Source organism: Bacillus rossius, chromosome 16, assembly GCF_032445375.1.
Source record: "Bacillus rossius redtenbacheri isolate Brsri chromosome 16, Brsri_v3, whole genome shotgun sequence".
Taxonomy (NCBI): Eukaryota; Metazoa; Arthropoda; class Insecta; order Phasmatodea; family Bacillidae; genus Bacillus; species Bacillus rossius.
The window spans coordinates 24,329,673-24,344,913 of NC_086343.1; the positions used below are offsets into that span (position 1 = coordinate 24,329,673).

The following is a 15,241-nucleotide window of genomic DNA, read 5'->3' on the forward strand; positions in this document are numbered from 1 at the left end:
AGTTGTGACATAAATATAGTAACAGAACATTTATACATTCGTGAGTTTACGTTTTTCCCGAGTACATTTTAGATTGCCTCCTGCTATAATTACTCGGACTTTTACATGCCTAGGCTTAAATTATTATATGTTTAGAAATAAAAGCAACTTTTCATGTTATAAAATATGTTTATTTTGCGATTTAAAATGTTCACTGCCGACTATTAAAAGTTACGTTTTTCACAATGTTTTTAGGCCTACTATCTTTGTTACGTGATGTAAATAGCAGGATGGATTAGATTTTTGAGACGTAATTCGCGTGAAAGTATTGTATTGGATTAAATGGGAACCAAACGGGACCTGAAGAATATAGTGCAAATAACGGGAAAACGTAAATAACGGTAACGTAAATAAGGGGTTTCACTACTTCCTTAATTTTTAAAAAAAAAACCAAATGTGCCATCCACTGGGATGTTTGATGCCCGAACTTGCTGGAACCAAGAAAACAAAACTTTCTCAAGCTCACTGTATTTCGACTGTCTTGCCATTTTCCGTTTTTTTGAAGACTGGCCGAACTGACTTGCTTGTTTCCGAATCTCATTTCTTCTAGCGAAGATAGAATTAAGAGTCGATGGAGGAATACCATAGCGCTTTGCCAAATCAACCCGTTTTTCGGCTGGATTTTTTTCAACGGCATTTATAATTTCTAAACGCTCTTTAATGGTTTTAACCTCTTTTGTAGGCCGATACATATCAATGAACCTTTACAAATTTCACACGTGCATTAGAGTTAAATGCGTAAAGCTAATTTACCGTAAACAAAGAAAATCTCGCGCATTTACGGCCGGCCACGGAAACGCTAGGATGAACAATTTCGTCTATGTTTCTTGCAGGATTTCACTGCCGCTAAATAGAAACGTGTTTACGTTGGGCTAGTATGTACAGTATATCGACCACGGTTATATTGTTGTGTCGATTATCGCACAAAGCAAAACTATCGTGCGAGCGTTAGCTTTCGTCTGTTGTTTTATCGAAGTTGGTGAACCTGTTAGCAACAGCGTCATGCTCACTTTATTCGTTTTCTTTTAGTAATGGCCGCCATATGTAAATATTGGTATTGCGTGTCGTGTAGACACACGTTAACTGGAATATTTCTCGGGAATTTGAATGTCAAATCGGTAAAAAGCCTGTAAAGTTCAACCCGTTAAACCGGGTTAAAAAATATTCGTAAACGATGGAAACGGGATTTTTTTTAACATTGTTCTTGCAGGATTTTTTCGGGACCACGGACATTGAACAATAAAACTGGGAAATTCTACAATGCGGAAACGAATAAACGAGGTTTCACTGTAATGTGTCTTTGTTTCATGATAGTTTGGTCAAATTTGACACAGTAAATAATTAGTTCCACCACTGTTGCTGAAAGATTAAAAATCTAATGCTTTTGGAATGGAAGTGCATTGATTGATGCTTCCACTTACTTATAACATTTCTTTACAGCACCAATTCCTTTTGCTATAAATATGTGATGTTTATGCTAGCAAATATTGCTGTATAGTTGAATATCTATCTTATGATAAGAATATCTCCCCATCAACACGTAATAGCCAAAAGTAAATTGATAGAAAATAGTTTACTACTAAGCTTGTGCGAATATGTATTAGAATTTTCGAATATCGAAACGAACAGTTTATTATTCGTATTCAATTCATTTTTGAATACTAACACTTTGAAAAAACTAATATTCAGTCGCTTACGAATACGGCTAGGTGGTATATCTAAAGTCTGGAAAAATATAGTGATCACAGAAAATTTTCTCGTTGGGCAGGGATAAAATTTACACAAGATTTACATAATGTTTTAGGGTTATTTATGTAGCGTTTTTTGCTACATCAGGTCACGTAAATTTTGAGAATACTAATATAGTAAAGCCGATTTAACACTTTACTAACACCCAGATTATCAGCCGAAGTATTTTACAGAGAGTCCGGCAGTAATTAAAAATTGATTAGAACTGTCAGTTAGAACTGACAGCTTAATGATAAGGATAAATGTGTGTGTGTAAAAAATCAAAACACTTGAGTTTTCAGATCAGGGGGTAGAAACATGGCATGCAATCTCTGCGACTAGTTTCGTTCAAAATGGGGCAGCAAAGAGAAAAAAACTTGTATAGAATTTGTGGAAAACATCTAACCACATACTAGCAGCAAAGACTCCTAAAGCCCAACAACCTGCGACAATCTTCTTCTGGTAGATAATACACAGTGAACGACTGACAACCTGATACAGGCCCACACACACACACTCCAAGAGCAGTGACAGCTGAGGCGATTATCTTGTCATGTGTGGTCCCAAAAAAAGGTCACACTAAGAGAGGGGAAAAAACTTTGCTTCTTTTACCAACCACACATACTCTGGACAGAAATAGAGATAAAAGATAAAAATAAAATAGATAAATATAAAGATAAAGATAAAATTAAAGGAGTAGTGTATTGACTTCTGGGAAATTAGATAAATAATACTAAAGTGAAAGGTTGGTTAGGTTAGGTTAGCTGCAATTACTATAGGTAAAATTTTGGAAGGAAAAAATTAATAAATTGTGCAAAGTTAATATAGAAACCAATTGCAGTATGTGTGAAGAAACCTCAAGAGTGGGTTTAGAAAGAATGTACAGTAAGCAAGCAGTTTTAATCTATAGTGAAATATGATGGTCTAAAATTTTTTTTTTTTTTACTTATTTGTTTGAATTTTCTACTATGTGAAAATAGATCATTATACACACACACACACACATGCATTTATGTATTATATTTTTAGCTTGTTTTAACTAAAGTGTAGGAACAAAGTAGCTACAGTAAGTCCTCTATTTACGTCGTACCGATTTACGTCGTTTCGGATTAACGTCGCTAATGTTTGAGTACTCATGTTTCAATTTAAGTTGTCGCCGATTCACAATAACATCGTTTACAATGACCGTAAATCTTTATTTTAACCAAAACACCGTATATAATTCGTTTATAATTCTTTGTTTCCTTCGGTAGTTAATTTATGCTATGTAGCGTAAGCTACACGTTCACCGTCTTATCTTATCATACATCATGAGGGACGCTTCCTGCTCTCCACTGCTCTCCGCTGCTCTCCGCGTGGTGATGTAATACTACCAGCCCGCCCGCTCGGCCACCCACGTATCTCGCACGTAGAAGTGTTATCTACTTCCCGCAACGACACAGCATTTTCTCCTACCCTTTTCGTCCAACTCTTTGGCACTTCAGTAGAGGTGTAAAAGTAACTAAAAAAAAGTGTACCCGAATGTATTCGTTACTATAACAATTAGTACTCGTTACTATCGTTACGTTACTTCTGATACCGCATAACATGCTATGTTATGTTGCAGCAACGAATCCAGTCGTATTACGTACGTGTACAGTATGAGTCGCATAAATAATAATAAATAGAATACAAACAATTAACAATATTTGATAATTAATAGTTTTTGTTAACCAAGAAACAATTAAATCTCATTAGAGCGGCTTTTTAATATTATCTCTTTTAAGATAACAACAACAAAAAAACGTGACAATACGCGATTATAAAAAAAAAAATACATATTTATAATTTGTAAAAAATACTTTCTTACGTTGTACTTTCTGTTCCATTCTCAAACTTTGTCAACACACGGCACAGATAACTCACGGAAGTTTGATTATAAAGAAAGAAAGGACGGGATTCTATTTTTAAAGCCACGCACTTAGGTGACGACTGCACGGCTGAAGAATGTGACAGGCGTCAACGGCAAGATGTCTAGTGGCGAGCGAGAGGGGTGGAGATAAAGCAGACAAATAAAAGCGCGCTTCAAGCGATCACGCCGTAAATTCCTCAAAAATACCTCGTTATAGCCGTGTTCTCGCTATTACCGTGCTCGCTATAACGAGATTCTACTGTAATAAATTTATGTATGCAATTACATTTTCTCCATCAACAACAGGGTAAATATAAGTGTTAACAGAATAATTTGTTGCAAGATTACCAACACACATAGAAAAGAATATAGTAAATGAATTATGTTGTATTCCAGTACTGCCAACTGCCTACAACTCTAAAAGAAAAGCAAGTTGACGCATAAGTTTTCAAAATTTGGTATCAAAATGAAAAACACCCTATTTTCATAAATAATAGTGATATGTCACGTTTCATGGTTCTCGATTCTAGGTTAACCTTCATAAGCTTTCCCATACTCCAACCACAGACAAAATTTTGGATCTGAACTATTTGTTTCCTTCAATAATTTGATTTTTTTGTTTTTAATTAAAAATTAGTTCCTGAAAAGTTTGTTTTAATAATTCTAATATTTCAATGCTGTAGTTTCTGAACAGAGTGAAAAATACATTAACTTTGTCACAACAATCATTAAAACATTAAATAATGCAATTCGATACTCAATCTCATCTTGAGTATTCCTAATATTGTCTTATTTCAGAACCCCCTTTCCCCCATGAAACGAAAAAATAAAAATGAATGGAAATGAATTCAAAATCAGATTCTCCAAAATATTTTTAACTTTTACGAATTCATGCTCATTTACGAAAATAATTAACAGGATGTCTGCAAATCAACAGAAATACATTTCAGGTCTTTTTTGAAATTTTTTTAAAATAAAAATAAACTTAAGTGATGTTTCAGAAAACCAAACACAGTTACTGTTTATTTCGTGACTTTTGTGACTTCTCGTGATTTCCGTTACCTGCAAGCACCATGAATAACGACGCCCAGTAATGTTCTACTCACAACACAGTCGCTATCGGTAGGCAGGCAGGCAGGCAGGCACGGCCACATGTACTCACGATGATGCCGTCAACGGGCTGCTTGGGCTGGAAGCTGGGGGGGACCATCTCCGGGGCGAGCGCGGCAGGCGGCTCCACGCCTTTCAGCTTCTGGTTGATGAGCCACATGGCCAGCGCAAACTGCTCCGCGTTCAGCTTGCCCATCTGCTTCATGTCGCACAGGCTCCTGCGCACATGATTATGCCGTTCAAGGGTTTCCCCCCCCTTTTCTTTTTTAACCCAGCGCTCTTAGCCTAATGACCCTACTGCCCTGGGGCCCCCATGGGCATGGATGCGGATACGCCGCATACGCAACCGGGAAGGGCGTTAGAGCTTTGGCTATACACAGGGACTGAGGCTACCCATCCCAGCATATGTACCACCTTCGGCCCCCTACCCCACTCGGCTGACCAGAAAGTTGGATGCTCCCTTAGCCCTCTAGAGTCATCACTTCTGGCGCCTACCCCAGTCTCCCGCCTCACACTGGGACTCCTCAATCACCCAGCAAACCTGCGGTCCGGTGGAGGCCTACCCAACCTCTCCCAGCTATCCAGGCTGGTGAACCGGAGGCTCCTGCACACAGCCCACACGGGCACCACGGTAGAGGCCTCACCAAACAATTGAAGACTCCATGAATCCCATTTCTGTGCAAGGATGTCTTTGGACTGCCGTGCAAGCTGCAGTGCAATTTTAGCAGACCGCTCGCTGGCATTCAGAAAGAAGGTTTCGAACAACCGTCCATTGCAATTTTCTGTGGAAGGTTTGGTTTGTGAGCCAATCAGGGACACTAGCAGGTAGTAGATGGGGAGAGAGTAGAGGAAGGAAGTGGGTGGGACTGGTGACAAACAACTTTTTTTTTGGTTGGCTGCAATGACTAACACTCATAGGTGCATTGGTGGGGTGAAAAGGGGATGAAGTGAGATGAGGAAGAGGGTGCAAATGGATTTTATCTGTGGTTCCGTTTGCATCTTTTCACCAGAGATGGGGGGGGGGGGGGGAACCAGGTATTTTAAAAAAACCAAATAACCTGTTCTTTTAGTTTGAACCATTTTTTTTAAATTACATTAGTTGTTTTGGTTCTCAGCACGTTCAAATGAAAGCCATACAACAGCCCGCTTTCTGCCACTCATGTTGAACCAGAAAAGTTATAACATCAAATAACTGAAATCCAGCAAATCTGCAAATATGAACTATACTTAACCACAGAAAAGATATTTCCCCACATAAGGATTCTCCATAGACTGTGTCTTTCCCACAGAAAAGGAATTTACAGTAGTCTGTGATTTCCCACAACATAGAATTTTTTTTAGTAATAATTAAATTTATTTATTTATTTTTAACTTTTGACTTAAATTCAGTAATTAATTTAATTTTAGAGGAGTAATTAGCTGGATATAATTTACATCTTAAAAAGATAATTTAAACAATATCTTGATTAGTATATAATTATTTGTTCCAGTAAATAAGAAACATTAATGCGCAAACTTATTGTTATTATTAGTATGGATTTAGACCTTTTACTAAAATTTATTAAAATATTCTATTTAAAAAAAAAAAAAAACTTGATTTAAACCATGATGGTTCAAACCACATCAGCAAACCCTGCTTTACACTGTGGCTGCTGGCAAAGCCACCTCCTCCTCACCCCTTCCTTTTTCATCCTCCCAGACACACAATGCATTCTTTGCTTTCACAATTGCTGCTTTTGAATTAGTCATAAATAGGGACCCCAGAAAATGGTAAATAAAACTGGCTCATTTCGGTGTAAAAAAATGACAAAAGCGGTGCAAAAAATCGGTGTAAAAATAAGCAAGCGGTGCTAAAAATCTGTGTAAAAATTTGGTGAGATACATTAAATTAAAATTGAAATTGGCAAACAGGGATTGTTTTGCTTCAAATTTTTTTTAAAATTTTAATATTAAACATAAAATGCACTCAGTTGGCAAACACTAAAAAGTTTTTAGTGTTTCTAGTTTTCTTCTTGGTCTTGTCTCCTTTACAGCAACCCTGTGTTACCCTAGCCTGTTCTACACACAAAATAATAAATTTTTTTTTAAAAATGCAATAAAAATACTGAACCACAGTACCTTGAACATATTTATTTAACCAGGTCCTCATGTTTGGGTCATCTGCTTTTTCCAAAGGTATGTTTGCCCCCACCATCATTTCAACAAAGTCAACTATAAATTGTTGTTTGTTTACAACTATGTTTTTAGAAGTTTGCAAAGCAGCTCCTATAGACGTCTGTTTTGCAGTACCATAGTCGACGTTGATGCCGCACATTAGGGCTGGGCGATTCCACAGATTTCATTTCGATTCGATTCCGATTCAAATTACTGTAAAAAATTGAAATTTCGATTTCGATTCGATTCTTTAATTCTAGAGCAAAATAATGCATAAGGTAAACAAGTGTAAAAAAATTTCTAACAATGTAGGCAAACATTCTTAGAATCATTACTTCGTGAAGTCCACATGTCTGTGGTTAAAGCTATGGAATTTACTCCGCCGTCAATGTCTGTTGCCAGTTTTGTTTTTATTCTTTCAAGATGATGTTCATAAAGATCTGGAATTACACACCTTGCAAATGTTCTACGGTCAGGCATGCTATATTTTGGTTCAACCAGTGACATGAGGTCTCTAAAACCTGTATCTTGGACCATGCTGAATGGTTGAAGATCTGTTGCCAACATTTTGCCTATTGCACTGGTAATGGAAACTGCTCTGGGATGATCCTTTGGATATTTTTCTAACCTAGAAAATGAAGTTTGCTGGACAATTTTCTGTTTGGGTACAGATGAAGATGGAAGTACCACAGATTTCATTTGAGATTGCAATTTTAAAAATTCGGAATGTACGTCAGTGTGTTTTGCGAGATGATTAGCCATGCGGGTTGTGCTCCCATGAACTTGTTTAAGTTTGTTGCCACATGTTTTGCATTTTGAATGAGTTTCTGACACTTTTTCGTAAAATTTCCAAACCGCACTTCGACCTTTAAATGCACCTTTCACGTTATCACTCATTTATACAATCAGCACAAAGATTGTTTTTACACTAGAAACTCAACACGGTATTGGACGTGAGGACGTGACAAAATAAAATAAACATGATGGATCATTTCTCATTTCCACAGTACTAACGCTCTTGCATTTTCCATTAATGTCGTCGGCATCTGTGATACTGCAGTGAAGGCATATATGTTAAGACAAAGGAAAAGAACACAACTACCACATGTGTAGCTATCAAACTTCCTCACTTAAAAAAAAACGTATAAAAGCGGAACCCAAAACCAAAACAAAGTGGTTATCACAGATATAGTGCAACAACTGCACAGCTTCGATGGAAGAATCAGACTTTTTTATGTCCAAGCCGTGGTACTGAAGTCTGCCACCATTAGCGCTCAAGTTGCAGACAATTGGGCAGCCATTTTGTGGAAGTGTTGCGTGCACGTCGGTATCATATCTATGAAGCTAAGGTAGTGTTTATTTACCGCTTTCGGTGATTGAGGTTATATTCACAGCCCAGAAATGAAACTTATTGGACGATTGGTTCGTGGACTTTCCAATTGCATAATTAATGTATTTCTCGACCGTTTGTAATAAAGATTTTTTTCTTCCCATTTTGAACAAAATGAGTGTTGTTATTTAGAGGATTGGAGGTAAATATGGCTTATGAATCATGAGTGTTTGGCAGAACCAAAGTACGTCGCTAAATGGAATATTCGTTGAGGATTTACGTACATACAAAGTTTATGTGCAATTTAACGGAATGTGTGGAAATTGTCACCATGCAAATGACCTAGACAAAGTTCGAATTTTTCGAATCTTAATTTTAAAGAAGAAACGATTTTGATTATTTACGGAATCGAATCGAAATCGTTATTTTCGATTAATCGCCCAGCCCTACCGCACATAATTTTTTTTTATGAGTTGCGTTAGAAACGTGTTTTAGGCATGTGTCTTGACGCATCCAGTCCACACGAACGTTGCAAAACTTACACATTATTATCTTATCCTTAAAATCAAATATATAAAATCCTTCCTGCTTCTCGATCGAAAACCGTAACTATTTTCGGCATCTTAACACAAAAAATAAACACTACTAACTAGATGCTTGGAAATTAATACAGAGTAACCGAGACGTCATAAAAAATAACACTACTGAAGCTGCACCGTAAAAACATTTATGCAGTAGTGGCACGCACACGAAAAAATATTGTGTTCGGCCAGAATGAAACTATTATGTAAGCGTAAATATTGTGTTCGCTTCTGTGCGCTAGAATTTTTGAGAACTAATACCAACTACACGAAAATTGTGTTCGTAAAGCTGCTACATAGCGGCAACGTAAATATACACGTTTGCCGCCATGTTGGAACTACAATCAATTTCGTTACGCGATATCAATACAATCGATAGTAAGATTATTTACAGTATCCGACCAATGTAAACATTCTTAGTAACGGAAATTACGTGGATTTCGCACAAAGTTTCGTGTTTTGTGAAAAAATAGCAGATTTCGTGAAAACAGTGAAATAGTGCCCAATTTAGCGGTATTTCGTGTATTTCGCGGTTCACCATTTTATGGGGTCCCTAGTCATAAATAATAAATATTTTTTTAAACTGAAGCGTGGTGCTTCAAAGGAGGGCGTATAAATCACTCTACTGAAAAAAGTATGACTGAAAAGGTTTAGTAAATATGGAATAAATTTTCTAATTTAAATAATTTAAAATGCTAAGAACTTGATTAGTAATCTACATTCCATAAAGTCTATCATGAACTCAAAATCAAGTAGTTTGGGGTTGCATATATTCAGTGTTGCATTATTTTCAGGTTATTGCAGTAGGGCAGAAATAAAAAAAAAAATGTTAACTATGGTGTTAAAACATCCTAACATTTTAAAGTTGATAACACACTACACTTGGCAAACTTCAGAGTTGTCAGAGTTGAATTTTTTTGAATTTACTACATTTCCTCCAATATTTTTCTCCCAAATATAAAAAAAATAATAATACAGATTTGATAGGACTTTTGTATTTGCTCAGCCCATCTCTACAGTTCAAGTTACATATTTGTGAGTTGACGTATGAACTAGAACGATGCAAGGAGTGGCAGTGCTAGTTATGGCTAAACGTGTACCCCGACTGTGCTAACGAAGTCACCGTACCATATGTGGGCCAGCACCGGCTGAGGCACCCCCGACTGCAGGAAGACGTCCTTGATCTCCAGCCCCGAGACGTATCCATCCTTGTCCACGTCCGTCTGGTGGAACAAGATGTCGTACCGGGCCTTCTCCTCCGCGCTGACCACCCACTGGGGCGCCGTCGGCGCCGGCTGTGCACAGGGGGAAAAAACAATACTACTGCAGTTTCTTGTGAAGACTATTCAAACATTCCACTCTACTGTTTCATTATTGAACATCCTTCATGACAAACTGTGTCTGGTAACGGGTCGAATCCCTGTTTTCTCTTGGATTGGAATCGCAAAGAATGTCTCGAAACCACCCCTTAAATCTGAATACAGATCAAGGGTCAAAAAATAAAAATAATGTACAAGAAATAAAAGATAGCAAAATTTAATTGTTTAATTTCAAGCAAGCTTCCAAAATCCAAACCAATATCTGATATTATTTACATATTATAAAACATGTCAGGAAGTAAAAAAAAAAAATAATGTTATTTGAAGTTTTTAGTTCTTTTTACAGAAAATTGGCTCTTCTTTAAAAGAGTGTCTGAATCCGGACAAAAATATAAACAATAAAAAAACCACACACACACAAAAAAAAAAACCCCACATATTTTTGCTCAATTAGCTGTCAAATAAAATTTTTGCCAATTTCGGCAGCAACAACAAGGAGAATGAAATTGAACAAATATACAGATATTGGAATTAAAGGCAATGCTCCTGGCTCCTTCATAATATAGTTTTAATTTCCTTCGAGGGGGGGACGACGACTAATATTTTATTTAGCTGTTAAAATCATCACCGTTTTAAAAATTTTAAGAGGGATCATACTAAAAAAAATTTTCTGAAGGAAATTTAAATTTAAACATGAAGTAGCAAGTAGCACTGTTAAAGTTTGTTACTTATTCCCTTTATCGGTACTGCACATAAATGTAAAAAAAACGCAACTTGGACACATAACTATGAAAAGAAAAAAGAAGTTGAAATTGTGAAAGGTCAGTGTTTCGTTTGCAACTTATGACACTTCGACAAAAAGCTGCGCCCGAACGAAGTTCTCTTACGTGGTAAGGAAGAAACACTTGAGTATGTCCCAAAATGAGGCACAGACGCGCTTACCGCCTGGTCTCGTACCGCCATTTTTTTGTAACTACTTCCCGCCGGTCAAACAGCACTTGGCGGGAGTTTCAAATGTCTAAAAGGCCATCAGTCAGCAAGCCCAACAGCACTTGGCAGGAGTTTCAAATGTCTAAAAGGCCATCAGTCAGCGAGTCCAACAGCACTTGGCAGGAGTTTCAAATGTCTAAAAGGCCATCAGTCAGCAAGCCCAACAGCACTTGGCAGGAGTTTCAAATGTCTAAAAGGCCATCAGTCAGCAAGCCCAACAGCACTTGGCAGGAGTTTCAAATGTCTAAAAGGCCATCAGTCAGCGAGCCCAACAGCGCTCGAGGCCGCACAGTAACGGAGGGCGGAGGGGACACGTACGGGCGGGGGCTTGGTGTCGGCCGGCGCAGGGAAGCTCTGCAGCACCGGCACGCCGCCCGGGAAGGCGGGCGAGGCGGAGTCCCTCCTCTTGGGCGGGGCCATCAGCTCCGGCGGCAGCACGCTGGGGATCGTGTACTTCTCCAGCGCCTTGTACACCAGGTGCATCGCCTGCAGGCAACAACACCATTGCTTTCAGGGTTTCTCCCATTTCATAAATCATGATTTTCTCGCAATTCTTGTTTTGGGTTAAAATCCCTAAACAAATAGGGGCGACTGAAATGCTGCCCCTTGGAAGGGCAGCCCTTCAGGATTTTTCTGACAGTGGTGTTTTTGAAAGGTTGTCTGAATTGTTGCCCCTTGGAAGGATTTTTCTGACAGTGGTTAGTTTGTAAAGTGACCTAACCTAACCTAACCACTGTCAGAAAAATCCTGAAGGGGCAAGTTTTCAGGATTATTTAAAAACTTAAAGAAACATGTTTTCAGAAATTGGATGGGCTGCCCTTCCAGTCGCTGTACAACAAACCATTGCCAGAAAAATCCTGATGGGCTGCCCTTCCAAGGGGCAACAATTCAGCTCCCCCAACAAATATTTACTCACGTTTGTCTTATAATGATAAACATTGATCATTTGCAGCTCGCAAATAACGGTTGGTAAATATCCAGTGAGAAAATTAGTGAGCCAGCAAAGGAATGCAAGAGAGCCATCGTAATAAATTTACTACGATAAAAATAATCACAATAAACGCTGTCCGAACTGTCCAAACGCTTGCCCAACGCGTCACCGGTAGACCAACGATCATCCCACAAATTCATTGGGAATAGTTCGAAACAAGATTTTAGGTTTCTATTTTTTGGCCAAAATTTGTTTTCAAAACCAGAGATTTTTCAATATGACAATTCAATATTTTACCAAAAAACTGTCATTTTGACCAATAGATGATGCCTTTCACAATATAATTTGTAATAAGCATGTCCAGGACAGAATAACTATTAACAATTAAATAAATTGACAAGTATTTGTTTGTTTGAAAATCGTGCCAATGTTGTAATGAAAAATAAGTTACTAATACCAGTTGTATGATTAAAAAATGTAAAATGCATTTGTCCAATCTACTTTGTATGTACAATTTGGTACATACTTCATGTTGATAAAATTTAGAGATGTACGAACCTGCAAATTTTTAAGTCGAGTCGAGTCGAATTTTACAATAATTAGTTCGAGTCGATTCGAGTCGAGTTTGTAGATCATAAATTCAAGTAGAGTCGATTCGAGTCTGAATTTTTGTTTGAATCTTTGACACTTAAGTCAGGCTTGAATATTTTCACTTTACTGCTAAGAGTCCTTAGATGGTTGTCTTGTTATATCATGGCCCACTTAATCAAATATATTTCAAATACAAGTATTAATACAAATAATTCATTTAGAATAAATTCTTAACTGATATAATACAATTCAATAATTGAGGTATAGAGCATAGAATAAAAGTATTTTCGGAATTTCTAAATTTTATTTAACAAATATCGCCTAACTGTGAAAATTAAAAAATTCGATATCTCCTAACGTATTTGGAATTTCTTATATCCGCCGGCTTTAATGAAAAGAGGAATTTAAAGAGCATATAATAAAAGTATTTTCAGATTTTTAACATTTTTTCCCCGCAAATACTGCTTAACTACATATTTACCTTATTTTGGACCAAACGAGTTAGCTGCGGCCTGCAGCATTCACGAGTCAATAAAAAACAATTAATATAATTTAGGCTTGTTGGCGCGAAGGTTAGGGTAGGTTTCACACAATCATTAGAACATTTTTGAAAACTTTCACTTATGGGAAGTGTAAGGCCGTGCTACAATTGGCGCAACTTTACAATAAATGTTCCCATAACAAATATAATACATTTAAAGATTATTGCTACAACACTAACGCCGTTACGTTGCCGGCCAATCGCAAGCTGGCACTTCCAACCAATACATGCTTTTGTATTTGTATTGAATAGTTACACTTTATAAAATACTTTATACTTCATAATTAATTTTAACTTGCCACTTAACTTGAATAGCAAACAATTATACAAAACGCAATCTCACCAAACGCAATAGTGTAAACAAACACGGAAAAAAAATTCATGTTCGCCAACCTACACTTCCTAAAATTAGTGGAGCAAAGTTTTTTTAAATGCCATTTCGTGATTGGTGGCGTATCAGTCGCAAAAATGCGCACAAATATAACGCTACCGTTAATTTATTTATTATTGTAACGTTGCGCCGATTGTAGCACGGATTTACTAAAAAAAAAAATAATATTTCTGCCGATATTATGATTATAAAATTTAATTCGTGTTTTGTTTATTAAAAATGTGTTCGTCTTCTTTGCTATGTTGTCACACCTGTTAAGTTGGCAATATGTAAAACTAAAATATAAATAATATGGCCGATTGTCGTCATTGTTTGAAGTACGTGTTTCGGTCTTACGTACGTAATTTTTAGTGTCGGCCGAAGTCACGTAAGGAGATATTAAGAATTTATTGTAAATCAATTTTATTATATTTTATCATCGAGTTTTACCCGAATTTCCTTTCGAGTTTCGCCCCGTCAAGTAAAATAAACTCGAATGCCGAGAAGAGCCGATGCTACTCGCTCGACTCGACTCGAATTTTCGAGTCTCGGCCCATCACTAATAAAATTACATTTGTGGAATTTAATACAGTAGAACCCCTGTCATACACTTTTCAACGGAGGGCACATAAATGGTGTAAGATGCGGGAAAGTGTATGAAAAGGGAATGGCAATAATGAAATTTTTTTCCAATCTAGCATACCAGCACAATGCCAGATTAAACATAAATACATATGTGTAAATAATTGCATTATATTAATGAAAGATATAAATTCATCATTATATTATACATATAATAAAACCACCAGAAATGTAAAATACAGTCCATAATCAAGTAAAGCTGACATGAGAAACAGTGGCCTTAAAAAATGTTATGAAGTCCTTTCTTGGAAAAGTCACCAAGCCTAAATTAGAAATTAAAAAAATTAGGCTATTGTAAAAAAAAAAATCAGAAATTTTTGCTTGTTTATTACATTTTACAAACAACTTTATGCAACAGAACAATTTTCAATAAAATTTTAACTTGAGAAACGTAAAATACAAAACAATCCAATCGTAAAAAAACAATAACAAACGGGTATATTCAGTTCAAAGATAAATGACTGCACAAAATATGAGATCCGTGCCTTGGTAAAGCACGTGCACCATTTTATTGATTATTTCTTGTTTGCGCCACTAGTCTCGCTTGGTGCTGGCCATAGATGCTAGTAGCGAAGTGCACAGTCTTCCTGATACTATCCATATCTATGGTGCGATAAAGTTATTTTCTTACGTTTGCAAATGTAAACAATGATCGTTTTTCAAAATAAAAGCATTAAAACGGAGTTTATAAGGAGGAATATAAAAAAAATTTGTGAATTTTAGGACTTTTCCGCTTCGTAAAAACGTATGAAACGGGAAATTAATGGTTTTATAAGTGTATGTTCCGGGAAAGTAAACCATTGTAAATATAGTACTTTCGGCGGGACCGAAATTAATCGGCGTATGACACGGGAAAATGTATGAAACGGGAACGTATCATCGAGGTTCTACCAGTAGAACCCCTATCATACACTTTTCAACGGAGGGCACAAAAATCATGTATGATGCGGGAAAGTGTATGAAAAGGGAATGGCAATAATAACATTTTTTTTCAATCTAGCATACCAGCACAATGTCTGATTAA

The 15,241-nt window shown here is 36.8% G+C and overlaps 1 protein-coding gene across 6 annotated transcripts in view; it reads right to left on the reverse strand.

Annotated features, from left to right (window-relative positions):
* Nucleotides 1-15,241, reverse strand: part of LOC134539820 (epidermal growth factor receptor substrate 15-like 1) — a 122,704-nt gene that overhangs the window by 78,822 nt on the left and 28,641 nt on the right. For all 6 annotated transcript variants that reach the window (XM_063382110.1, XM_063382106.1, XM_063382107.1 and 3 more), the window contains exons 6-8: nucleotides 11,461-11,628; nucleotides 9,962-10,128; nucleotides 4,821-4,986 (exon numbers count right to left, since the gene is read on the reverse strand). In XM_063382110.1, the coding sequence (XP_063238180.1) occupies nucleotides 4,821-4,986; nucleotides 9,962-10,128; nucleotides 11,461-11,628 (501 nt within the window). The remainder of the gene's footprint in view (nucleotides 1-4,820; nucleotides 4,987-9,961; nucleotides 10,129-11,460; nucleotides 11,629-15,241) is intronic.